Source organism: Pollicipes pollicipes, unplaced genomic scaffold, assembly GCF_011947565.3.
Source record: "Pollicipes pollicipes isolate AB1234 unplaced genomic scaffold, Ppol_2.1 Scaffold_3087;HRSCAF=3621_pilon_pilon_pilon, whole genome shotgun sequence".
In the NCBI taxonomy this organism is placed as follows: Eukaryota; Metazoa; Arthropoda; class Thecostraca; order Pollicipedomorpha; family Pollicipedidae; genus Pollicipes; species Pollicipes pollicipes.
Genome location: NW_023596225.1, coordinates 28,287,454 through 28,312,287, shown reverse-complemented (window position 1 = coordinate 28,312,287; position 24,834 = coordinate 28,287,454). Strand labels below are relative to the sequence as shown.

Genomic DNA, 24,834 nt, shown 5'->3' with positions numbered 1-24,834 from the left:
GAACAGGAGCGGCTCCTGAGGTATCAGCGCCACCTGCGAGCGGATCGAGTGCAGAGGCACGCTTTTTAGGTCCATGCCGTCGATCCGGATCACGCCCTCCAGCAGATCCGACATTTGAAAAAGGGCCATGGCCAGAGTCGACTTGCCGCTGCCCGACCGGCCCACCAGAGCCACCTGTGGGCAAACAGAGTAACTTTCGAGGTTGGGTAGGGCCTGGACGCAAGTGATGGTCGCAACCGATGCTGCATATGTGCAGCTTGTAGACTTGCAGTTTATCAGCGGCAAACAAGAATATGTTACGTCCCTAATAGCAGTTATAATCTGAGGCATTAAAAAGTATGATCCCCGACAAGGTGTAAAGGAACGCTGGAGGAGTACCGGTGTGATGCGATACTCGGTGCAGTTACGTTACAGTTGCATATTCTACCATATGATCAAAATCCAACTCAAGCCAAGAGATTCCGCTACCAGCACAACAAAGGAGTCCACCCACCATCTCCGCTCAACTTCGTAGCTGGGGCATTACAGCATTCTATATGCATTCAATGATCAGCTGTTACCGACACACGGCGCCGCGCTGACGTCAGTTGGAAGTTCCGCGCGGCGACCCCACCTTCTGGCCGGGCAGGATGGTGACGCTGACATCCTTGAGCACCCTGACGATGGCCGTGTCCTCGCCTGAGTAGCCGAGCGCGCGCGGTGAACTCGATCTTGCCTTGAGAGCGCGGCCAATACAGGCGCCACTGACGGCGGGGCGAGAGGGCGTCAGAGGTAGCGGGCGTCAGAGGGTCATGGTCAGCCGGCGGCCGAAGGCAGACGAAACGGGGCGGATATTGACGGACGCATGCACAGCGCGGACATGACGGCGGCGGACACTTGGCGGGGAACGCATGCGCAGCGGACATGACGGCGGCGGACACTAGACGGGACGCATGAGCAGCGACATGACGGCGGCGGGGACGCTCGACGGGACGCATGCGCAGCGGACATGACGGCGGCGGACACTCGGGGACGCATGCGCAGCGGACATGACGGCGGCGGACACTCGACGGGACGCATGCGCAGCGGACATGACGGCGGCGGACACTCGACGGGACGCATGCACGGCGGACATGACGGCGGCGGACACGGCGGGACGCATGCACGGCGGACATGACGGCGGCGGACACTCGACAGCGGCGGCCGCCCGTCGCCTGACGGCTGCGCTACAGCAGCATACTAGGTCTGTCTGGCTGGTCAGTCCCACTTTAAGCATGGTCCATAATTTATACAACTGGCATACGAAATGCCGGTGACTACTATTTAAACGACGTTTTGGAGACAGGTGTCAATGTCATGTGAGTTGACTGTCAATAAAAGTCGCTATAATAGTTCGTAACCCAGCCCGCATTATTGGTGCATGAAACTGATTTTTTCGATGTGGTGTTAATTTTGAACAAACCGAAAGCATATTTGGAGACCATTGCGCTGCATTAGAGTGTCAATTGTTGAAACGAATTATAAAAAAAACAGTATCCCTCAAGAGGTCAAGAGTTCAAACGGTGTCGAACCTCCTCACTTCCCTTCTCTCTCCTCCCTCCACCCCACCGAGAGCCTTCTTCCTGTAGTCTTCCGCCTTGAGCATGGTGTACTTGTGCACGCGCTCCACGGCGCACATGTACATCTCGACGACGCTGAGCGAGCGCACCACCCCCACACCAGATAGGTGGGGATGAGCAGGTGTAGTTGATGGCCAGGCCGATGAGAGCCGACGGCACGCGCTCCCGGCTGGTGACGGCCACTGTCACGGCCGACACGCTTCGACACGAACACGATCACAGCCCCCAGGTAGTCCTGCAACAGACCGACCCACATGAAGTGCTTAGGAGGGCCGTACGACCACACTGCCGCCAGCTCATCCCGGAGCCACTGTTTACACCGCCGCGAGTCTTGTTTATGTTGTAAATGACGCCTGCTTGCCCTTTTGTCTCTGCTCGTATCCTCTTTGTCCTTTCGGACATGGTTTACTCAGGAGGTGTGATTTCATAAAACTTTGTCTCAACGATTCCCTTACGATTCATTCCGTGGTTTTATGCCTTCTGTCTCTTTCACTTTTCTGCGACTGGCAGTCTTGATGACGCGCACATATCGTCATACGAACATTTGAGCCTATGTCAGTCAAGACGCCGAGCAAATAGTCTAGGAACCAGAACACCCGAGCGCTGCGGACAGCGGCAGCCGGCCGCCAGCTACCCCCGTCCCCGTCCCCCCTCCCGACTGACCAGCGCGATGCCGAGCCAGCGCTGGCCCGACTCGTACACCAGCGAGGTGAGCAGGTGAAGGTCGACGCACTGCAGCAGCGTGGCCGAAAGAAGCGCTTCTGGTGGCCGTACGCGCGCACCACACTCAGGCCGGCCTGCGTCTCGGCCAGGTGAGAGAGCACGGGCGCGCGCGCGATGGTGGTCCAGCCGCTGCAGCTCACTGTGAGCCGGTGAGAGCGTCAGAGAGGCGGGCCCGACTTACAGACAGAACGCCAGCGCGGGATGGTATGTCGTTGATGATGGGAAGCTGATGGCCTACGTGTCATACTATGCATGTCGTTCTTTCCGTACATTGCGGATGGTTTTATCGTTCATCAATGAGTCGGAATGCCCTGCTTTCATACGTCGCGCCATGGGTCGTCCGAAAATAATGTTTCAATGTCTTACGCTTTAAGACAATGGTTGAAATTCAAAAGAGTAAAAAAGTGCGTTATTTCTTTAGGCAGCTAGCGGTACAATGGACTTCAAACAGGCTTGCGCCCGTCTCGAACCTGCTTCCGCTTAAGCCTCGTTTTGTTTTCAACCCTTCAAAAATCGATTAGTGAAGAATGCGACTAAGGCCAGGTCAGAGAAATATATGTTCAGTGTGTAGGTGGATTATGTTGCGTAGAATGGCGTAGGCAACACGGGAAGACGTTTGTGGTCATGTAGCTCCCTCTGCCCTTGGAGGCGGCGAGGCTTCCCGGGAGCGAATGTCTGGGATCATTTTGGCGGTTTAAGACGCCCGTGAGGTTTCTAAAACACAAAAAGGGGCCTAAAGGAACCAAAGTGGGATCCCAAACATTACAAACATTCCAAATACACAATCAAGGCCCTTTTATAGCAACGGAGCGGACTGCTTGGCTGAAAGGGCCCTTGCACCCCAATTTTGCCCCGGCCTGGTTACGTCATTGGGTACGATGCCCTATTTTTCCCTCCTCTGAAGAAATACCGTCTCCAGCGGCCTACTCTGACTGTCTTTGCAGCACGGAGACAGTTTCCATTCAGTCTAAGTGACCCCAGTTTGGGCTCCAGACCACATCTTTGAGAAGAAAGCGGGCCAAATCCGGAGAGAATTCCACTTGTGGGCGTATTTTCGGGGCAGGTTTTGCCATTTAGTTCACTGTTAACCTCGCCAACTGGTCTGCGAAACAGCGCTGCTGTCTGCGAGCACCTCATACGGTCTATGGATGTCTTGATACGCGCTCCGGTAGGGGTCAATTTGGCCCCCGAAGGTTTTTCTAAAATGGTTCCCGAACGGCGCAGCGCAGCCACGCCACATTTTGCATAGCTGTAGACGATTGAATAGCGGATCGTTCGATATTCGAAATTTAGGCGTACCTTGTAAGGTCGCTAACCTAGGGGAGGTCAGTCAGCCATGGAATCAACGAAGACAATGTCTAAGAAATCATCCAATCTGATGCAACAACGGAATGTTAGACAAGGCCAGACATCTGTAAGTTAATTTTTTAGGCAACACAACAACTGAGAGACTATATTCCATGGACCAAGAGTCAGGCATGGACGTCGGACAAAGGTGAAGACCAATCTGTTTTACTACTGGAAAGCTTGTTGTGCGCGGAAGTTTCTAGTGCTCATTTTGAATTCATTGATAATAGGAACCGCATTGTAAATCTCCCATGGACTTCTTACATGTCAGGAGAGGTCACTGATCTAAAATGACCCACGTTAGCATTTTGGTTCAGGAAAACATTCTCCCTAGCGTAATACTTGACGCTTATTCAAATGCAATGCAAAAAAGCAGTCTTGAATGAGTTTGGTCACTACGACCTGCGAAAGATAAAACAAGGTTACCGACATTAAATGAGCGCCAATGGCCTTTTGGTTAGAACACGCGTCTAGGTACTGGGGGCACCTTGGACACCAATGTGGATTTTGACCTCGTTTGACCTGATTCTGACCCCAAGGCTATGACCTGGGAATCCAAATGTTAACATAAATACGCGGCTTCATGTAATGCAATATTCAGGGAACTTGTCGTTGATAAGGATATACATTTGGCATGTGCAGTGGTCGTGCGTATAAGTACCTAAAACGACACATACAGGTGATCACTTCAATTCCACATTACTAGGGCGATCACGCTGGCGCGTGGAAATTGTGCCCCGACCAGGCGTGGCAAGGCGAAATCATTCGGAAAAGATCACATGAGTTGGAGATGCTCCGCCAGGGCGGAGGGCAAATGGCACGCGCAACAAGCCAGCAGACTGTAAGGACTCCAACATCTACGAACAAAAATGTAATTTCGTGTAATACGTTGAACAATGATAAAAATAATGTGCAGTGAACGATTTGAAGACAGAGAGATGCTGTACCGGTGGTCACATAACGCACCAAGCAATCAACGGAGGCTGTTATCAACAGCGCGGTCACCCACATGGCGAATGTTCTGTAGAATCTCTGCAGGAAGTAGTAGATGACGGTGATGAACAGTGCGATGAAGATGAACCACCAGGTCACGACGACGTTCACTATTACTGCTGTCAAGCACTGAAGGACGAAGAAAAGCAGCATGTGTATCTCAGTTGCCAATTTCTGTGGAAAGAGAACGCCAGCGTTAAATTTATGCATCCACTTAGAAGTCGCCACTCACAGGCACGTTTGGGGACATCCTTGCCATTCCGGCCGCACCAATTGATTTTTAAAATGTCAGGACTTCCGCACTTAAGTGTAAGGAAGAAGTACCAGCTAAGTCATGCGTAACACCGTTTCGAACATGAGCCAGAACTAGTCATGTCACGGATTGCGCTCCTTAGGCATCCAGCTAGCTTGCTTGGGATCACCCAATTCAAGCCATGTTGCTAAGCCCCCCCCCCCCCCCCCCACCCACACACTGCAAAATTTACGCCGCACATACCATGGTAGCCCTTGATCTACAACTTAATGCGAAAAAATATTTGTACGTAAACATGTTTAGACGATAATGCACGATAAGGACATAAGGATATACGAGAATAAGCAAGGCGGAAGAGATCAATGAAACCCTACGGTGGAGACAGCAACTTTAAGTTTCTGCTGCTAAAGGTCGTTTCCGAAAGGCGGTCATACGAATGCATCACCACAAGCGAGAGTGCAATGGCAAATCTCGCAGACATTCCACGCTATCACAGAGACTGTCAGATAACAGATAACAGAGTACCACAGACACCAGGCCACATCTTGAGCCCTGCCTCCACCATTCCCGCACCTCCCAGCAGCATCCTCCGTCTCTCATCGACTCTAGCATCTCTCGCCGTCTCCTAGGGCCTCCCATCACCCCCGTCTCCTGCAACCGCCATCCAACGCATCGTAGTGACCTCTACTGCGTCCCACCACCTACTGGCTATTCCTTCCGGTATTCCGGCCTTCCAGCGCCTTCGATTAACCGCACTACCCTCCATGACCTCCACATTCTCCCGCGGCCTCTCCCAGTTCCTCCCACTGCCCCCATCGCCGCTCTCTCGCACCTTGTCGATGAAGCTGACGTCCTGGGCGAACCTGTCGATGATGCGGCCGGCCGGCGTGCGGTCGAAGAACTCCTTGCGGGCGCGCGTGACGGCGGCCAGCAGGCGGCGCTGCAGGCTGCGGCGCCCGCGCGCACCCGCCCACTGGCCGCTCAGGTTGGCAGCCAGCGCGAGCAGCACGGCGACGGCCGACAGCACGCCGTACACCAGCAGGTAGGAGCGCGTCTCGGACGCCATGAACGCCTCATACGCGTCCGACACGTCCTCCGACTCCACGGCGCTCGCGGGAGTGGCGTTGCCGCCAGCCAGCTGCTGCCACTGGTCCTTGTGGCTGCGGTTCCACCGGCTGGCCGCTTCGCTCCACCTGCTCAGCCACACGTCCGTGCCCACGTGTGCGCCTGGCGGTGGGCGGTGCCGCGCGTTAGTCAGGCGGTCGCGAGGTCGTGGTGGCTGTATTTGCAGTTCATGCAGCAGTCGGTGACATAACAGACGACCGTTGTTCACACGACGACCCTTGAATGGCAGTGACATGCACCGTAGCATAAATGGAAAGGCTACATGTCTGTGAAGTTGTGGAGCCTCAATACTCAAGCATAATGGGGAGTGATAGGTCTGGCTTGAACCGATTGGCAGTAGACTAAGTTTGGTCCGTCTTGCAATCCACGGCTGAGGGCGGCCCGATCAAACACCAACACTGGGTTCGGTCCAGGGCGTGTTTAATTAATCACCCATCGGGTATGCTGAAAATTTGGTGGACCTTACTGGTGCAACTCAGCAGTCATTTCCACAATCCGGGGAGAGGCTACTACCCCCCCCCCCCCCCTTCCCCCCATGAAGGGCTGAAGAGCCATCAGTGAATAAGGTAGAGGTCTGACATTATCTACTCACCCTGAGTAAGCAGAACCATGGTGAGGTACAAAATGCCAAAACCCAATCCGCACGCCCTCATGTACGTGATGTACACCAGCTTTGAAATCTTGCCCTTTTCCCTGTCTTCGTCTAGAAAGCGTCTTGAGTCCAGGTCAGACTCTGGAAACGGTAAATAGCATAAGAGCGTAGCTTAGTGCAAGCGAAGATGCGGATCCGGAACTATATAAGCCTTATATGAATATTTGCACACACAGAGTACAGACGTCTTCATTGTGTTTGAAATGCACCATCTATCGAACGATCCAACTCATCAATGATGCGCCAGACCGATACATTTAAAGTAAATCAATAAATCAAATACGGCACTGAAGATATACAAGAGCGCTAAGCCAACGTTTCATTTCATGCATATGCATTAGGAAAAACCCAACAAAATCATTTGTCAGAGAACGCGCTTTAATCTGTAACTACATCCGTGTCAGATCACGACAGACAGCTCTTCGCCGAACAGACCGCGGGCCTGTGGGACCTCCGTCGCGGCATGTGGGATCTCCGCCACGGGCCTGTGGGACCTCCGCCGAGGGTCTGTAGGACCTCCACCGCGGGTCTGTGGGACCTTTGCCGAAGGTCTACGGGACCTCCGCCGAGGGTCTGTGGAACCTCCATCGCGGGCCTGTGGGACCACCACCGAGGGTCTGTGGGACCTCCACCGCGGGCCTGTGGGACCTCCGCCGCCAACCTGTGCAGCCTCCATGTCTCGGCACTGGTGGCAGCCTGGCTCACCTTCTTCCTCGTCGCGGTACATCTCGCTGTAGTTGGAGGCGATGGAGAGCGCGCGTGTCAGCTGGGGCCGCGGCGGCGGCGGCGGGTCGGCCGGCACTAGTGGCGCCATCTGCTCGGGTGGTACGTCACGCTCGGGGTCGACAGGCGACGTACGAGAGCTGGTTGTGCTCCTGCCACAGGGGGAAGCAGGCGGTCAGGGCGGCGGGGCTGGTGAGAGGCAGGCGTTCAGGGCAGCGAGGGATGGTGGTGCTCCATGTAATTGGAGACTTATAGAGCAAGCCAACGAAACAACCTTGTTGCGGCGCTGAAATTACGCGACCATAAAGTAAGCGCATAAAACACCAATGACCGCATCAAAACTATTTTCTATGACATAAGAGCCAGCACGGATCCCTCGGAACGGGCCACCGGAAGCTTCCACCTGCCAGCGAACCCATAGCACGTAAGCATAGCTCTAAAAAGCGATCAGCGCCACCAGCCCTCATCCCAGTCTTGCCGTACTGAGGCGCACACCATACCACTAGGCCGGCCAGCAGCCCACCTCAACAACAGGCGGCTCAGCAGCTCACCTCCGCAGCAGGTGGCTCAGTAGCTCCCCTTCGCAGCAGGCTGCTCAGTAGCTCACCTCCACAGCAGGCGGCTCAGTAGCTCACTTTCGCAGCAGGCTGCTCAGCAGCTCACCTCCGCAGCGGGCGGCTCAGCAGCTCACCTTCGCAGCAGGCGGCTCAGCAGCTCACCTCCACAGCAGGCGGCTCAGTAGCTCACCTTCGCAGCAAGCTGCTCAGCAGCTCACCCCCGCAGCGGGCGGCTCAGCAGCTCACCTTCGCAGCAGGCTGCTCAGCAGCTCACCCCCGCAGCGGGCGGCTCAGTAGCTCACCTCCTCAGCAGCTCACATCCTCAGCAGCTCACCTCCGCAGCAGGAGGTTGAGCAGCTGGCGACCCGAGTCCGAGACGGAGCCCCGCGCCGGCACCAGCGGCGACGGCATGTTAGGCGGCGACGACACCATCCGCTGCAGCCGCAGGGACTCGTACCGGCGCTCGGCGTCCTCTGCCGGCGTGTCGGGCGTGCTGGGCTGGCTGGGGGCGCCCGGCGCCTGCGGCCCCAGCGAACTGGAGCGGCGGTACAGGCGGCGGCGCACACTGAGCGCCAGGCCGGCCGCCGGCCCGCGGCGGCCGCCGGTGGTGGCGCGCCGCCGAGGCACCGCGCCGTAATCGTCGCTGCCCACGTCCAGCGGCACTGGCAGCCCGTGCGACATGTGGTGGCGCAGCGACGAGCGCCGCCCCAGCGCTGCGCGACGGAACGACGAGAACTTGTCGCGGCTGACGGCCGGCGCCGCCTGTGGGCGGGAACGCGCGGCGTTCAGAGGGGCGCGCACCGTGCCGGCACAGCCCGGTCTGTACTTCACACGGGGGCCGCGGAGGGGGGGGGGGGAAGAACACCAATCAACGACACCACTCAGGAACGAGTTCAGGTAAAAGCGCGCCATCGCATGATGTTCGCTGCTAGGCTTGTAACTTGTGCTGGCAAGTATGCTGTTACCAGTATATGCTATACCTGTCCGCCCCAGTGAGGCCGGCCCCGGCGGACGACTTCTGTCCCAGACCTGTCCGCACCACCGCGTCTCACGCTAGATGCGGGCTCGTTTACTAACCGTCATGAGCCGGCTGGCCTTCTGGATCTTCTGCAGCAAGCGCCAGCGCTCGCGGGCCGTCCGCGTCTCGGCGGCCGCCTCCTGGTTCTCCTGCTGCTGGTTCAGCTGGATGAGCTGCTGCCAGCGCCGGTACAGCTCCGGGTCGGCCTCGGCGATCTGGGCCAAGGTGCCCTGCTGCCGCACCCGGCCCCGCTCCAGCGCCACCACCTACCGCCAGCGGGCGCCGTCAGCCGGGCAGGGAGCGGCGCTGCTGGAAACGGATCCGCTTCCTGGGGGCGGGCTGCTTCCGGCGACGGGCTGTTATCTGGGGACGGGCTACTACTGGCGGCATGCTGTTATCTGGGGATAGACTGCTACCGGCGACGTGCTGCCATATGGGGACGTGATCGCCACGAATGGACGGGGCTCCGTCACATGGGGTGTAACTTCAACTGGGGACGAGGCTATCATCTGGGAACGGAGCCATCAGTCGGGCACGGCGTTATGAACCGGAAACCGGGCTGCCATCGAAGAACGTAGCTATCAACCGGGCACCGAGGCATGACTCGTGGACGGGACAGCCAACTGGGGAGGAAGCTAGGAAATGGGTCGGACCGTCAACTGAGAAGTACACCGTCGGATGGCGGCAAAGCTGCCTCCCAGATGACGTTGGAGATGCATTGCGAGGCACGGCGTCGCCATCCGACGTGAGCTAATTGCTCGAGGCTGTATTTTGCCCAATGTGCGAGTGCAGTAAATCTTGCCATGTTTTGTCCGATAGCACCTCCGTACATGTGCGCCAAAAATCAAGGCTGGTCAGACCTTGAAACAGGCCCACATCGAAAAGCCCATATCGTCGGCAGGAGACCTTTCCACTCCACCATTACTTTACCAATGAAACGCATCAATGGATTGGTGCCGAGTTTAGTCGGCGGTCTACGTGTCTTCAGTCAAGTGAGTCCGGCGAAGAGACTGGACGACCGAGTCACCGAAATTCCAGGTTATGTTGCATTGTGCAGACAGGTTTTTCCAAGTAAATGTTATAAGACAAGGACATATTTCAAACCAAATCTGAAATACTCGAAAAATATGATTAACAGGAGTGAAACCCTTGATTTAGTGTCATTTAATATTTGCGGTGTCTTACATAAAAATGCTCCCCGAGTAACGTTTACCGGGTGCTTCGATAGATCTGACGACACAAGATGAGTTTCGCCCTTGAAATGGCCTATTATATATGGTATTAAATTAGGTCCCTGTCTAATAATGCTGGCGTGAAAAGGTTAAATTAGTGCTAAATTCGAAACACTCAAAAAATAGGATGGGCAGAAGTGAAATATATGGTTCATCGTCAGGACTATCAAACCAGTCCCTAACTTTTCACCTCGAATGCGTTTTTCATCATCATGTACCTATAAATCCTGGAAAATAGCCGTCACAAGCTATTACAGTAATGACCTGCTAAATGTACGTGCACATGTACGTGCTAAATCATGTAAAATTCTACGCATCATGGAAAATCAGTAAAAAAAAAACATTAATTTAGCGTATAGAGTCATGTAACCGTGCCCAGTGGAGCAAGCCTCAATGCGTTCCTAAATCCAGAAATGAAATTAGTCACGGATATCATCGTTTGCTCCAAGAAATGCTGCCATCGAGAAATGACCCGTGTTATAATAGTTACCGCAGCAGAGGGTAAGCGGTTTACCATCTTTCATAAGGAACGCTGTAAAACACATTGCCAACTGTTGTCGCAAGACAGCGCAGAGTCTTCCCAACAGTCCCCCCCCCCCCCCCACACTCCTACAGTTGTATCCCGTCAGCCTATAATGTCGGATTCGCAGTGCAACGATTAGGCCCGAGGCCGACTTCCTGAACCACACCTGGTCTGCGTGCTTCAGATACTGGAGCTTGTGTGTGACCAAGATGACAGTCCTGCCCTGCTGCACCAACAGCTTCCTGATGCCGTTCTCGAAGACGTGCAGCCCGACATGAACGTCCAGCGCGGACAGCGGATCGTCCTGAAACGGGACCACGCCCTCGGTCAAGGCCGTGACCCCATTCAAATAACCGAAGGCGTGTCCTCACGTTGGTGTTTAAATCAAAGACATGTCGCCGGAAAAGTGCCAGTTTGGGACACGCGCAGTGAGCATACTGCGCTGGTGCTAAACAAACGCTCTGGCGCACGTGGGGCAGTGATAGCAATGCAGCAGCCTAGAGCAGCGGCCGGTCCTGCCCAGCAGGAGACTGCCACCAAGCTAACATTGAGCACACTCGAGAGATCACGCCTCGCTACCCGGCTTCACATAAAAGTCTCCTCGCTCCACACCTTGTGCCAGCATCTGGCTGACATTAATGCGGCGGCGGGCGCGAAAATTCACGGTTCCAGTCGCTGTTCGGTCACCTACATGTGACGCCGCACAACCGCTCGACCTATCCAGCAGGCTGGCGAAAGTTCATTTTAGTCGGAACCACTCGGGTCACAGGATTAGCAGTCACGTCACAAGGCCTGTCTACAGAGAACTCTGGTTTCAACGTCTGCATATCCGATGTCATAAACAAAGCACAGGAAATCTACGGCTGACACTATTGCACATGATTCAGGACACCCGACGCACAAGGAAATCACCACCACGTGACCTGGGCTCACCAGAATGACGCAGTTGACGTTCGAGTACAGCGCGCGCGCCACGGCCACGCGCTGCCGCTGCCCACCGGACAGCACGACGCCCTGCTCGCCGATCACTGTGCTGTCGCCGGCCGGCCCCAGCAGTATGATGTCCTCATCGAGCGCGCAGGCGGCCAGCACGCGCCGGTAGCGGCGCGGATTCATCCCTCGCCCGAACAGCACGTTATTGCGCAGCGAGTCGTTGAAGAGCCACGGTGACTGCGAGGCGTAGGCGAGTGGAGCCGAGCTGCCGGCAGACGGGGTTCAGTCGGAGCGAGCCCGCGGCGCGACGGTCAGGTCGGTGCGCGATGTGACGTGCTCACCAGCGCCAGGGCAACGCGGCGGCGACAGTGACGTGCGCACCAGCGCCAGGGCAACGCGGCGGCGACAATAACGTGCTCACCAGCGCCAGGGCAACGCGGCGGCGACAGTGACATCAGGAGTGCCATGGACTGCGTGTCAGTCCGACCCAGTGCTGAATGTCGCCGGTAGGTGCTGGCAGGGAAAGGTTGAAAGGCTTATCAGAAAGATTTACTGTTTCCTCATATGGCACCATTTAGCTTGTGACACCCGGCCACCCCGCAGCCCAGCCAGCGATGCGTCTCCCTCTCACCTGGCCCAGGTGACCGAGCCGCTCTTTCGGCGCAGCTCGCCGAGAAGTGCGGCCACCAGCGACGACTTGCCGCTGCCCACCGGTCCGACGATCATGGTGAGCCGGCCGCGCGGCACCACCAGGCTGATGTCAGCCAGCGTGTCGGCCTCACCGTCCGGCCGCCAGCTGAAGCACGCCTGCTCCACGCGCACCACCGGCGCCTCCCGCGCCGCCGCCGGCTCCCCATCCGGATCCATATCTGGCTCCACGGGGTCCACGGCGAAGCGCACCGCCTGCAGGTTCAGTGGCTGGAGCACGCGAACTGGTCTGTTACGTCCCGGTTCCTGCCTGTCCGTGGCGGGGTCGGAGGCGGAGGCGGAGGCGAAGAAGGTCGGCGGCGGCACGTCTGTGGCGTCGTCCTCTGTTCCGTTCCCCTGCGGCGGCCCACCGTTCGGGACGTCGTCAGTCTGCGCGGCCGCGTCGCCGGCGGCCATGCGGCTCGCTCTGGGCTGGCCGTCGGCCGCCAGTCGGTTCGAAACCGCAGCGGCCACAGCACCGGCGACGGCCGCCGCGTCCACTTCCTCGTCGGCCTCCGGGATGCTCTGCAGGCCGAATACGGAGTCTTGGCTGCCCCAGAGGCAGGCCGGGCCCTCCGGGGGCGAGAGGTCGAGCGAGTCCGGCCGCTCTGTCGTCTCCGGCGAGCGGCTGCCCGTCGTCGTCGTCGACAGCGATGGGGTGGGCCCCTGCTGGGGACGGTGCAGGTGGCGTCAGACGCCGAGACAGCCGGGAGCAGCGTCGTCGGGCGTCAGGGACCTCGGACGTCACGTGCTATTCGCAGCGGATAACAGGACAATATACCAGCCGTCGGATTTAGCTGACTCATGCAAATATTAACGCCGCTGGCATTATCTGTCCTCACGGCGGTGAGCGAGATGTCGGACGCGTTGGACCTGAGCAACAGAGCTATCCACTGGGAGCTCGGCGTGTGATGATTGTACACGAGTAAGCTTTAACCTTACATAGGCCGGCACAGGAACTCAAATACAGAGACTGAAGAAGCCTTCCCGACGTGTGTAAAGTGTTATGACAGATATGCTTATTGGACGTTGCATGGAAAGAAGTGTCTTAAAAAGATCGGCACCTCGCTCCCACATTCACCCGAGGTAAGATTATTGTTACACCCGCAGACAGGATGCGTTCCCTTTCGGTTTTGAAACGCCTGGCTGAACGCCTCAGATACACAGTGGTCTAGTGTACGCATGCCATGTAAACCGAACCAAAGTATACTAACAAAGCGTGGAATGGCCCCACAGCGGGACGCCAGGGTCAAACTTGCGAGAGAAGGCGCCGTTGTGCTCGCATTGTGGCTAGGCACGTGAACCAAAAAACGCTCGCAATTAACCAACGTTGTTACAAGAAACCGCAGGCTTAAAAACGTGGGTAAAAAAATGGATAAAAAGAAAGATTGAAGTGAATGGATAACGCAAAAAGCACAAAACAGCAAAGATAGCACTTAAAACATGCTGCCACATTCAGATGCACGAGATCAGCGTGATCAGCTGCCGCCACGTGCCAACATCAGCACGCCGTCAGCCCGTGCCCCTTGCCAAGTCCGCCAAACGGTCACAGTGCCCCGGGTGCGGTGTGCGGGAGCTGCGCCGCGAAAGGAGCACCCACCAGGGTTGCGCGGCTGGCTCCGGCGTCCCCTGAGACGGGGGACTGCCGACGCAGCGACTCCACCTCCGCCAGGCCGAGGAAGTCGCCCAGCCGGCCGATGCTCACCTGCGGCCACAGACACAGACGCGATGCCGTCACTGGCCGACGCCACACACGGCGCGTTGGCTCACTGTTTACATCCGCTGCTTTACGATCAACGGTTAGCGGTCATAAATCACCACACGCCACGAGCGCTGCATGCTCTGTGCAAACACCGCACACTAGATTTCGAGTTGCCGGTTCGTTCGCAGTTGTCATTTTAGAGCTCTGGGACACCGGGAGAGGAAGTGGCGTTGTACAGCACAGCTACAGCGGAGCTTAAATTAGGCCCTGTGACCCAACTTCTCCAGTCAGGTGTTGATATAGAGGAAGGGATCTGTGAGCCACTTCCACTCAGACCAGAACCCGAAGCATGCGATGCTTCTTTTAGCTAGACTCGCTACCGGCTATTCCCAGACTGCTGAGCCATACAAAGCTGGATCCTGACGTGAGCTTTGGCGAATGTGCAAACGCTCCCGATACAGGACGCTCCATAGGACCCGTGCTACGCATCCCACGGTCTCGGGTGAGACATCCAGCCAGCCTCCCTTGTCGAGTTATCCTTCAGCATGGCGATACACGTGGCTTCAGACTGGTGTGAGCCTGCCAGAAGTCCCACTACGGGGCTCACTGCCGGCAGCCCCAGCGCGGAGGTCACTGCCGGCAGCCCGAGTGCAGAGCTCACTGCCGGCAGCCCGAGCGCAGAGCTCACTGCCAGCAGCCCCAGCGCGGAGCTCACTGCCGGCAGCCCGAGTGCAGAGCTCACTGCCGGCAGCCCGAGCGCAGAGCTCACTGCTGGCAGCCCGAGCGCGGAGCTCACTGCCGGCAGCCCGAGTGCAGAGCTCACTGCCGGCAGCCCGAGCGCGGAGCTCACTGCCGGCAGCCCCAGCGCGGAGCTCACTGCCGGCAGCCCGAGCGCAGAGCTCACTGCTGGCAGCCCGAGCGCAGAGCTCACTGCTGGCAGCCCGAGCGCGGACCTCACCCAGGCACCGATGATCGCCTTTACGATCTTGGGCAGCACGAACAGCGGCACAGTCAGCTGGTTGAAGAGGGCCACGCCGCTGAAGACGTGGGAGGAGACGAGTGGCTGTCTCTCCAGCAGGCTGTACAGACCGAATGTAGTCATGGTGATCACCGTCAGCGAGGCCTGCGTCAGGAACACTGCGGGAGGGTTCATGCCGGGTCAGCCACGTCACAGGGGTCAGGGCGAGGCGGCGCCTCCGCTCGATAAAACGGAGGAATGGTTAACCGGTCGGCCGATAGTGGCGCATGGAAGCAAGAGACACTGATAAATGAGAACGACTGTGGTGATGAAAATCATAGGGGATGACAACTAGTTGATAACAACTGATAACAACTAAAGCCATCTAACCAAAAATATGTCTAGTTAATACATGACGCTGTACATTCAAGGTCGTTGTCCAATGCCTATGCCAGTTTATGGTGTTCAACTGCCGTATGCCAATTTATAGATTATTATGCATTTGCACACTCATCAGACATTTGCATGGCATTCCAGCCTTCGGACACCCAACGTAGAGCATGAACATCGCCTTTACGCACTGTTCAGGGCCCAAAACAACGAGTCCTTCATGAGCAGCTTCAGCTCGTTTTTCCTGACGAGTTGTATCTTCTTCTCGTAGGCGAACTCGAGAGCGTTGAGCTTCAGCTGGCGGATGCCGTTGACGAACTCGATGGAGCGGCTCAGTCTCTCGTCGCTCTTCGCCTGCAGCACAGTCAAGCATGGTGCTGGAGCGGACGAGCTCAGCTTCGGAAAGCTGGCTTGTTGGTGGATCTCGGAGCTGTTTTCCGGACTAGGATTTCTGGCAATGTCTAGGCACATGTTCGTGTGCACCCCTGGACGTTATTTCTGTCAACATTTCTGAGATTTGCGCCCGCCGATGAGACCAGACGCACAGGTCTAGTTTGCAATATACTGACGTGACGGTCCGTTCCCTCCTTTCCCCTTACTGTTTCCGCTCACCTGCAGCACGTGTTTGTTGGCCTGCAGATTCTTCACGATAACGAACTGCAGCGGTGTCAGCAGGAAGATGGACACGAAGCAGCCGATGACGGCACTGATGCCCAGCTGGCCGTGTATCAGCACCAGCAGAATGATGATCTGAGCAAGGGCCACACTGCTCTCACGCACCGCATCAGCTGACCGTCTCAAACCATGTGGCATTTTATGTTTATTCTAAAAACGCAGACTGATGGGATGTTACCAATATTAGGCGCCAGCTATGTGACGGCGCGAACCCAGGCCACGATACAGAGAGAAGTCACGCCGGCACAAACCCCATAAAACCCAAAGCAAATGCGCAGTCGTGACCCGGGTCATGTCAGAATCACCGTATGGGACAATGCCGCTGTGGTCGAAACAGCGCATAAATACGGCGCCACATGCTTCGCTCCATGAACCATTTCCTCCCTCGCGCCCACCCATCCATCGGCTTCCCGTCGTGGTAACGCCACTGGCGCTGGTGTGGGCCCGGCGACTCGTGAAATTCTGTCTAGTCATGCCTCGTGCAGTCGCGCACGCCCGCCCTGGACTGCAGAGGTCCCTGACCGGCGGGATGTAGGGGCAGGAAGGTACCGCGCCTCCGCCGTCGTTTGCACACAGCTGGTGGACCGGCCCACATGGAGTAGAATTGGCCAACCATTGTCGGCCACCAAACGGGCTAAAGGCTGCCTTAACCTTCCTGACATTAGGGTGCGCACCTCATCAGGGGTGGCCTCATGATAACGCCGCTTTGAATTGCCACCACAGGCCTTTATATTGATACGTATGCTCTTCTGGCACATCCAGGACGACCTTCATAGAACGACACTACGACTGATACTTCCCGGGTTTTCAAAGGGATGCCCCAGGGCAAATAAACGCTGGCATTCACGGCCGCCCTGAATACCTGTACGCGTCTTCAGGTCCACACAGTGCCTGCCAGGGCAGTCCTCACCTTCAGCGGGATGGCCCAGATGTACTGAGACTGGCAGATGAGCTCTGAGAGGTTGGCCGCGTCCTCCGACAGCAGGCTGATGATGTTGCCGGAGTCGACGTGGTCATTATGCCCGGTCTCGCCGATACCCTCGCCTCCTGCTGTCGGACAGATCCAGGACTCAAATCAACGATATCATACGATTCTTTCAATGGCGGTGAGTGCTCACGCTCAAGTGGTTTGTAAAAGGATGTTGAACAGGTTGATTTCTGCAGGTGCTGCAATGCTGCAAACACGCTGACGTTAGCGGTGAAAACTGCGGGGTAAGTCCTTCTAAATTGTCACAAATCTGTTTCCGTCGATATCGTCGTCATAAATAAGCATGCAAACTGAAACACAAAACACCGCCGTGTTGACTCCGATGCGCTCAGACCTAGTCAGCGCGGTAGGCTGTGGCACCACGCTCGCTATCAATAGGCAGCGCGCCTATGGACGGCCTAGTCTCACGATCGAGGCCAGTAATTTACCGGGCCGCTGCAGGGTGTCCGACTTGTCTGTCGTCGCGTGGTCAGTGCCTGCAGTCGGGATCTTCAGCGACTTCTCGTACACCAGAGCCTGCGGCGGACCGACCAGCCTCAGCTGCAGCACCACACTCCAGCTCGGGTCAGACAGATGGCTCCTGGCCGCGCGAGACGGGGCCGTGTGACGCTCACCGTCTTCGCCGTAACGCGGGGACCATCAGCCTTGTTAGTGAGGGCTTATGCTCCCTGGGCGGCGACAGATGTCTAGCCAGCATTGCCGACCGTTCCCTGCAGCATCCAGGGGATAACTACAGCGATGGGCCGGTCCGATGGGCTCAGGGAGGTCCACATCAACGGGTTCAGGGAGGCCTATATCGACGGGTTCAGGGAGCCCTACACAGACGGGTTCAAGGAGGCTTACATCGTTGGGTTCACGAAAGTCCACATCGATCGGTTCAGGGGGGTCTACACCGTTTGGCTCAGGGAGGCCCACATCGTTTGGCTCAGGAAGACCCACATCGCTGGGTTCAGAAAGGTCCCCATCGTTGGGTCAGGGAGGTCCACACCGTTTGGCTCAGGAAGACCCACATCGCTGGGTTCAGAAAGGTCCCCATCGTTGGGTCAGGGAGGTCTGATTTCGCGCTGAAAACAACAACGCCCTATGATATAAGATGTTTCCACTACAGCACATTGGGTCGGTTAGGTCAGCTCAGAGCTTTGCAATAAAACACGCCTGCGGATGTTCAGTAGACTATTACTGCAGCCAGGCGGCCCTGCGCAGACCACGAGAATTGCCCGCATTCTTCGCCGTGCCGCAGTCAAGGTCACGAGGCCCAGCGACAGCTCGGGCGAGCACTGAACCCACCAGTGCTGCTAATTCTCTTCTTCAGGCCGCGTACGATCCAGACAACTTCTCACAGCACATACGGAGCTGCCCATGGTCGACTGTATTTTGCGCATTTACACGACTTTTATCCACTCTGATAATTTGCCGCAGTGGCGCTCTTGCGCCACTAAGGTTTCCGGCGTCTAACGCGCCCGGATGTTCTGCGGCCTCTGGGCGACTCAAATATCGGCCAATCAGGGCAGTTTTTGTCCGCGTCACCTCCGCGCCGTGCCCGCTCCGAGTAGCCGGTCGGACCAGCTGAGTCACTGCTGGAGACTTCCGCGGCTGCTGTGACTCAGGCTGTCATTGGCCATTCCTTCCCCCCCCCCTCCCATTTCCACACGTGCAAACACGGGTTCGTGTCCCCGGAACAATGGTTGAATGCCTATAACACTGGTGGGCGACAGTGTGTGGTTGGGTGATAATCCATTTGACTAATTTCCGAGAGTGAATTTGTCTGTCTACACTTCTTTAGCCCAATACAGCGCATACGGCTGCACAAATCGCGACGAAAGTCGTGCAAACGACGGATTCAGCCTTCACGGCGATCCACCACATAAGCCCGCGCCGCCTGTTATCGGTGCCATTCACAGGATTGGCGAGCGGGGCATGTTTTGGCACTCGGCAGGGTGACACTTTGGTATATGTAGGAGAAACGAGCTGTGCAGAAGCTGTCTATCGAAAGCTTCTTCTGTGTACACAAGCTATCGAAAACATACCACAAAGCTGGGAAGAAGTTAAACATGAGCGACGGTAAATATAGTGATACCGCACACGCGAGACTGCCAATTGACGCGGTCACTGAAATCTTAGAAAAATGGGATACACTGTGCATCACTGGGATGCGAACCAATGATATGTTGCTGCAAGCAACATATCTTGTTAACTCTGAGATATAGCCAATGGATGGTGAGAGAGGGGAAGGGGGGGGGGGGGTACGGCCCTTTTGAGCCACAAGGTTTACAATAAACACTGGGCGATTTCGCAGGGCTTCGGTAAAAATTGGCTGGAATTCGAAGAACATTTGACGTACTCCCTCTCCCGTAAGAAAAAAATATGGCCTTTGTTTACTGACACCACCTCACACTGTCGAGACTCGGGTTAACGATAAACTGTTGGGGGTTAGGCTACCCACACCAGCAGCGTCACCTCCCCGCCAGCGAAGCAAGCGAGAACGTCTCCTTGAACCTACAAGCCACTGGTGGGCGACAAATGTTCTCAAAGCGAGGGCATCTCGCTGCCAGTCTGGTACTCGCTGGTGCGAGTTAAGGCATTATCAAGGGTGTGGGTGTGGGTTAAAAATATATAAAGTTACTTTCAGCTCGGTACAGAAGGCATGATGTTTGGCCATACGTTTTCAGACAATTCACGTGAAAGCTTCCAGCTTCCGTCACAACACAAAAGCTCGCAGACGAACCACGCACCGACTTGAGTTTCTGGCAAGGGCTCCGTTCGCATGTATCTAATAGCACACAGGAACTACGCAAGCATCGCTGCCTTGCTGCATGCCTGTTTCTTGCGCAGCGTATCTGCCATAAGCCGACGGCTGATCGCCAAGGAGAGCGCTCGGAGCCTGTGCTGCCGCCTGGCGGCGCCGGGCAGCTGCGCCGCGCGAGGCGCGGACGGACCTGGACCTCGGCGCGCAGCCGCTCGCCCTCGGTGACCATGACGTGGGTGCAGGACTGCGAGAACGTGCCCTGCGCCAGCGCCGCCACCAGCGCCAGCACCGACATGACGTAGCCGTTCGACAGGAAGTCGGCCACGGTCGGGTACAGGTACTGGGGACAGACAGAGATGCGTGTGAACGGTGAGGCTGGGAGCCCGTTTCGGGCGAGCGTTGGGCATGCATGGGACCGCGCGCACGTAAGCGCTGCAGGGGTATTACGCTGGCCATCCTGAGTGCTACGTGATCCTAAAGTTGGCCCGCATTCCAGCGCTGATTCTTGTCACGACCCCGGCTGCCTGGCGGAGCGGCAGGGCTGCACGACACGTCACTGCGACGCGCCAGAGTCGTCCGGAACAGCCACTGCTGACGGTCCGCTACAAACAAAAAGCGAATACTGCACACAGCTCAGCCACACACAGCCTTTAATGTTCGCTGCGGAAAATACAACGTTACGGGCCGCAGGAGTCGGCCGATTCTCGCATGGCGGTGTGAAGGACTTCGCAAAGTCCCACAGGTTTGGCATGCAGCCATAAAATACACTTCACGGGATTTAAAAACAGGCGCCTGTTCCTTGTGTGAAAGCAGTGACGGGCCAGTGCAAGAACTTCGTAAACAACGGAAGGGATGCGGACGGTCACAATGTCCAGCAATGTATGTGTCAGGACTCATGTGCTCAAAACCTCCACACTGAGCTCGCTGCTTCTCCGCTCAAGGTGAGAGTTAAGCCCCCGTCTCGCTGTCCACCAGCGTCCGACCTCCAACGGCGACACGCGGCGTGAGGGTGGGCCGCGCGCCCGACAGGTCGCGGCACCAGCGGCTGGTGCGGCACTACTCACGCCGGCGCTCTCGAGGTGGTGCACCTGCAGCTCGCCCGACTGGTGTAGCATCACGAATTCGATAATGTTCTTGAGCGCGAGCGGCGCCACGAAGCCGGAGAGGTCGCCACACAGCTTGAGCAGGCCGCCCAGCAGCAGGCGGCGCCGGTGTGTGCGCCACATCACACGCCAGAGCCGCACCTCGCGGCCGGCGCCCGCTGCTTGTGCCTGCATACAGACACAGACCGGGGATTGACAGGGTGCTGGGACAACGGGATCGGAGGTCGAGCGGGCTCCAGAAGCGACGAGTGCGGACTTCAGGGTTGACAGAGTGCGGGCTTCAGGGGTGGCAGAGTGCGGGCTTCAGGGTTGACAGAGTGCGGGCTTCAGGGGTGGCAGAGTGCGGGCTTCAGGGTTGACAGAGTGCGGGCTTCAGGGTTGACAGAGTGCGGACTTCAGGGTTGACAGAGTGCGGGCTTCAGAGTTGACAGAGTGCGGGCTTCAGGGGTGGCAGAGCGCTGGCATCAGGGGTGACAGAGGGCGGGCTACAGGGGCGACAGAGTGCGGGCTTCAGGGCGACAGAGTGCGGGCTTCAGGGGCGACGAGTGCGGGTTTCAGGAGTGACAGAGTGTGGTCTTCAGGGGTGAAAAAGTGCGTGCTTCATGGAGGACAGAGTGCAGGCTTCAGGGGTGAAAAAGTGTGTGCTTCAAGTAGGTGTTGCATGTGTTCCGCCTTCAGGCATAACACAGTTCGACACCGTGCGAGTTCAATGGCTTTACTTTTGTACGGAGGTTTTGAACTGAGGTCCACCAGACTGACAGATGGCAGTTCACAAAAAGATATCAAGAGCCGTGACCTTGTTATTCCCTATAGCCGATCGGCCTATTCCATGCAGCTTATTCTATACAACATGCATATCTACTTGGAAGGAAGAAAACTTGTATGTGATATGTATTGTATGCGGCAAATGATAGGGGATAAAAACATGCACAAACGTATGCCCGCATACACAGTATGAGACAACCCTATCGCACAAAAAAGAGCTGACAGTGCGCTTAAAACTTGCCGAATTCAGTCCTTGGACATCTACAGGCAACTCATTGATGAGAGACACCGCTCGGTATGCAAAGGACCGCTGTCCTGCCGCCGTGCGCAACGCTGGTAGGCGCAGGTTATGGTCCATGCGGGTAGTCACATGCGGGTAACTGGTCCGCGCGCCAGCGTATGTTTGAAACAATCAGGTGAGTGAGGTGAGCCTCCGGGTCACCTCGCTCACGGACTTTGTGTGCCAGCGATAACAGTTTGTACGCCACACATTTGGGGAAGCGTGGCAAAGGGCAGGTCATCCCGCGCGCGAGACACGTGGTCATTCTTTGGCAGGCCAGTAACCACCCTGGTAGTAAAGTTAACTACTTTAAACAGTCTGGCCTCGTTAACAGCTGAGCCCCTGGCCATAAACCAGGGGTCAGCGCAATGCAGTATCTCACGCGCGAGATGACTAGACCCTGCAATATGGTCACTAGCACTCGTTACAGGATGAAATGTCCCAGGTGGCAGAGACCGATCAAGACACCGATGTGCTTTTTTACCACATCACTGGCGTGCGCATCCCAGCTCAGGTGGCGGCCAAAAAGCACACCCAAATTGTTTACGGTCAGGCTTTCCCCAACGGTCTCCCCAACGACCCGTACGGTGACAGGGGAAAGTCCGCGGTTGTTCTGTCGGGTGCCAAGGAGAAGGAGTTCAGGTCTGGATGCGTTGAGATTGAGACCGTGGGCATGGGACCACGATGCTGGGGAGGACAGGGTGGTTTACATGCGTTGGATGAGGGAAGGAACGTTGCGTTTATCGTCGGATGTGAGGATTTGGGAGTCGTCAGCGTACCGGGTCACATGAGCGCCCAGCACCTGCAGGCTGAGGGCGTTGACGAAGATTGTGAATAGGAGAGGACCAAGGGCCGATCCCTGGAAGACTTCCTGGGTATTGGGGAGCAGCCTGAAGACCACTCTGTCACCAGAGAGAGAGAAGAGATGCAGACTGACTGGGAGTGGCCAGAAAGATAGGAGAAGAAACAGGCCGGGTCAATCTTATAGACGTGGAGCTTGGAAAGTAGCTGAGCATGAGGAATGACGCCGAAATATTTACTGAAATCCAAGAGGCACAGGAGTGAATAATGGCCATGACCCATCTTGGAAAAAACACCTTTTACGCTCTTCTTCTGACACTTTCTAGGACAAACAACAGTACAACTATGTCGCAAATAGGTAGCTGACTTGTTACCTATTCTCACAACTAGTAAACATAAAATACTACCGACAGATGTGCCGTATTGTGGACAGCACAGTAACTGGCCAACGGTTGCCGTTTCACCCCAGACATCATTACACTGGAAATCAAACGCATCAAACTTTTGTCTCCCAAATTTTTCCGACGGATCTCACCCCGTCGGATTTTACTGAAGGAATCGACCTAGTCTGGTTTATTTCTGCTCACCTTTTCTCGTTTCAAGGATTTGCTCAGCTTTTCGTAGTGTGGCAAGGTGTCCTCACCAGAGGGCAGGCTGATGAAAAAGACAGGGACATTGTTAGAAGGTTCACGTGGGTCGCACACACCACTTCTGCACCAATTAAAGGGAATGTTCCACAGTTGAAGACACTGAAGCAGGCAGCAGATATGATGAAATAGGCTCACTTATAACTGCTGCCATATTTTTAAGTGAAAAAGACTGCTCTAAACAACAATATTTTTGTTTCGCAAATGTCCTCTAAAACACGTCATTGCTCCATTACGTCATCGTGCTTTGCACAACACTGATTGGGAGCCAATTGACGATCACTGCATCTGGAAATCGTACTCACGGATACCAGATATGAGCGATTGAACAATAATATTTTCTTGGCCTTGGTCGCCTAATGGCTAATGAAATGACAGGATTTGAGTGACGTTATTATGGTGTGGATGCCTGGGTGACTCTGAAATAGTGCCTTCGAAACAGTCTGCACATCTTCGTGGGCGTGTAGCTCAGAAACTTGAGGGGTTTAGGTCTTAGTAAGGTCGGGGCGTGAATTGCACCGAATTCTCTTTAAGATAGCTATTTCGGTTTAACACCCCACACAAATGTAGAACACTGCCTTTAAAAATGGCACAGGCAAGACATTTTGTGTCCCGATTTAACCCCACAAAGAGCAAAGCAGACTTCCAGAGATCCACCAACTGCTGAGCTCGAGCTCTCACATAAGACTGCCCCGTTTTGCATAACTGATCGCATCAAAACGTTAAATATTATGCAGGTTAAATAAAAATGCATCCAAGAGGCAGCCTGCACCTAAGCATCGATCGACTTGGGACGTACGCGACACCTTGGGTGTTTTTTTTTTTTTTTTGAGGACGATCATTCAGCCCGCGTCCTGGCAGCGGTACAAGCCACTCGAAGCTCACCTGCCGAGATCTGTAAACTCGATCGGAGTTTGAAAACCAACTAGCAGGAGGTTGAAAATCCACGAGAACGTGACTTTTTGAAGGGCGCTTGCGTGTGGGTGCTTGTAGACAACGTTGTCCACGTTTTCTTTTTCGGGTGTGAGAGAGTATAGCCGTGATGTACCGCATACATAGCGCTGAAACAGAAGATGATGCATTACTACAGCACTGACGGCCACCTAAATGAAGCCCATTAATGACTTTAATGGCTACCTAAGTCGGAGATGGTACTGGTTAAAGATGGGGGGTGTATGATTACATGGGCTGCTGCATTTGAGACATTTTGACGCATGCTACGTAAATTTCCGTTCTCCAGCAATTGCAGGTTTCAAACATCGTACCAAAATATTTCGCCATTCATTATATATCATTATCATATATTATTGTCATATATCAATATCATATATCATTGACGCATATGATTTTCATACATCATTACACATATCATTATTATATCTCATTATCTATATATCATTTTGACGACCGCTATT

At 55.7% G+C, this 24,834-nt stretch overlaps 1 protein-coding gene across 1 annotated transcript in view; it reads right to left on the bottom strand.

The window, feature by feature from the left end:
• The window catches only part of LOC119090001 (ATP-binding cassette sub-family C member 8-like), a 47,078-nt gene that overhangs the window by 301 nt on the left and 21,943 nt on the right, over window positions 1-24,834 (bottom strand). Inside the window, 26 exon segments of the mRNA XM_037212800.1 lie at window positions 5-174; window positions 614-743; window positions 1,688-1,833; window positions 2,262-2,342; window positions 2,345-2,440; window positions 2,442-2,460; window positions 4,678-4,835; window positions 5,747-6,141; window positions 6,632-6,772; window positions 7,397-7,566; window positions 8,306-8,536; window positions 8,591-8,733; window positions 9,049-9,255; window positions 10,911-11,048; window positions 11,678-11,942; window positions 12,309-13,033; window positions 13,965-14,069; window positions 15,025-15,203; window positions 15,606-15,768; window positions 16,027-16,164; window positions 17,000-17,139; window positions 17,506-17,593; window positions 20,014-20,331; window positions 20,888-21,094; window positions 23,360-23,426; window positions 24,305-24,480. Of these exon segments, the coding sequence (XP_037068695.1) occupies window positions 5-174; window positions 614-743; window positions 1,688-1,833; window positions 2,262-2,342; window positions 2,345-2,440; window positions 2,442-2,460; window positions 4,678-4,835; window positions 5,747-6,141; window positions 6,632-6,772; window positions 7,397-7,566; window positions 8,306-8,536; window positions 8,591-8,733; window positions 9,049-9,255; window positions 10,911-11,048; window positions 11,678-11,942; window positions 12,309-13,033; window positions 13,965-14,069; window positions 15,025-15,203; window positions 15,606-15,768; window positions 16,027-16,164; window positions 17,000-17,139; window positions 17,506-17,593; window positions 20,014-20,331; window positions 20,888-21,094; window positions 23,360-23,426; window positions 24,305-24,480 (4,796 nt within the window).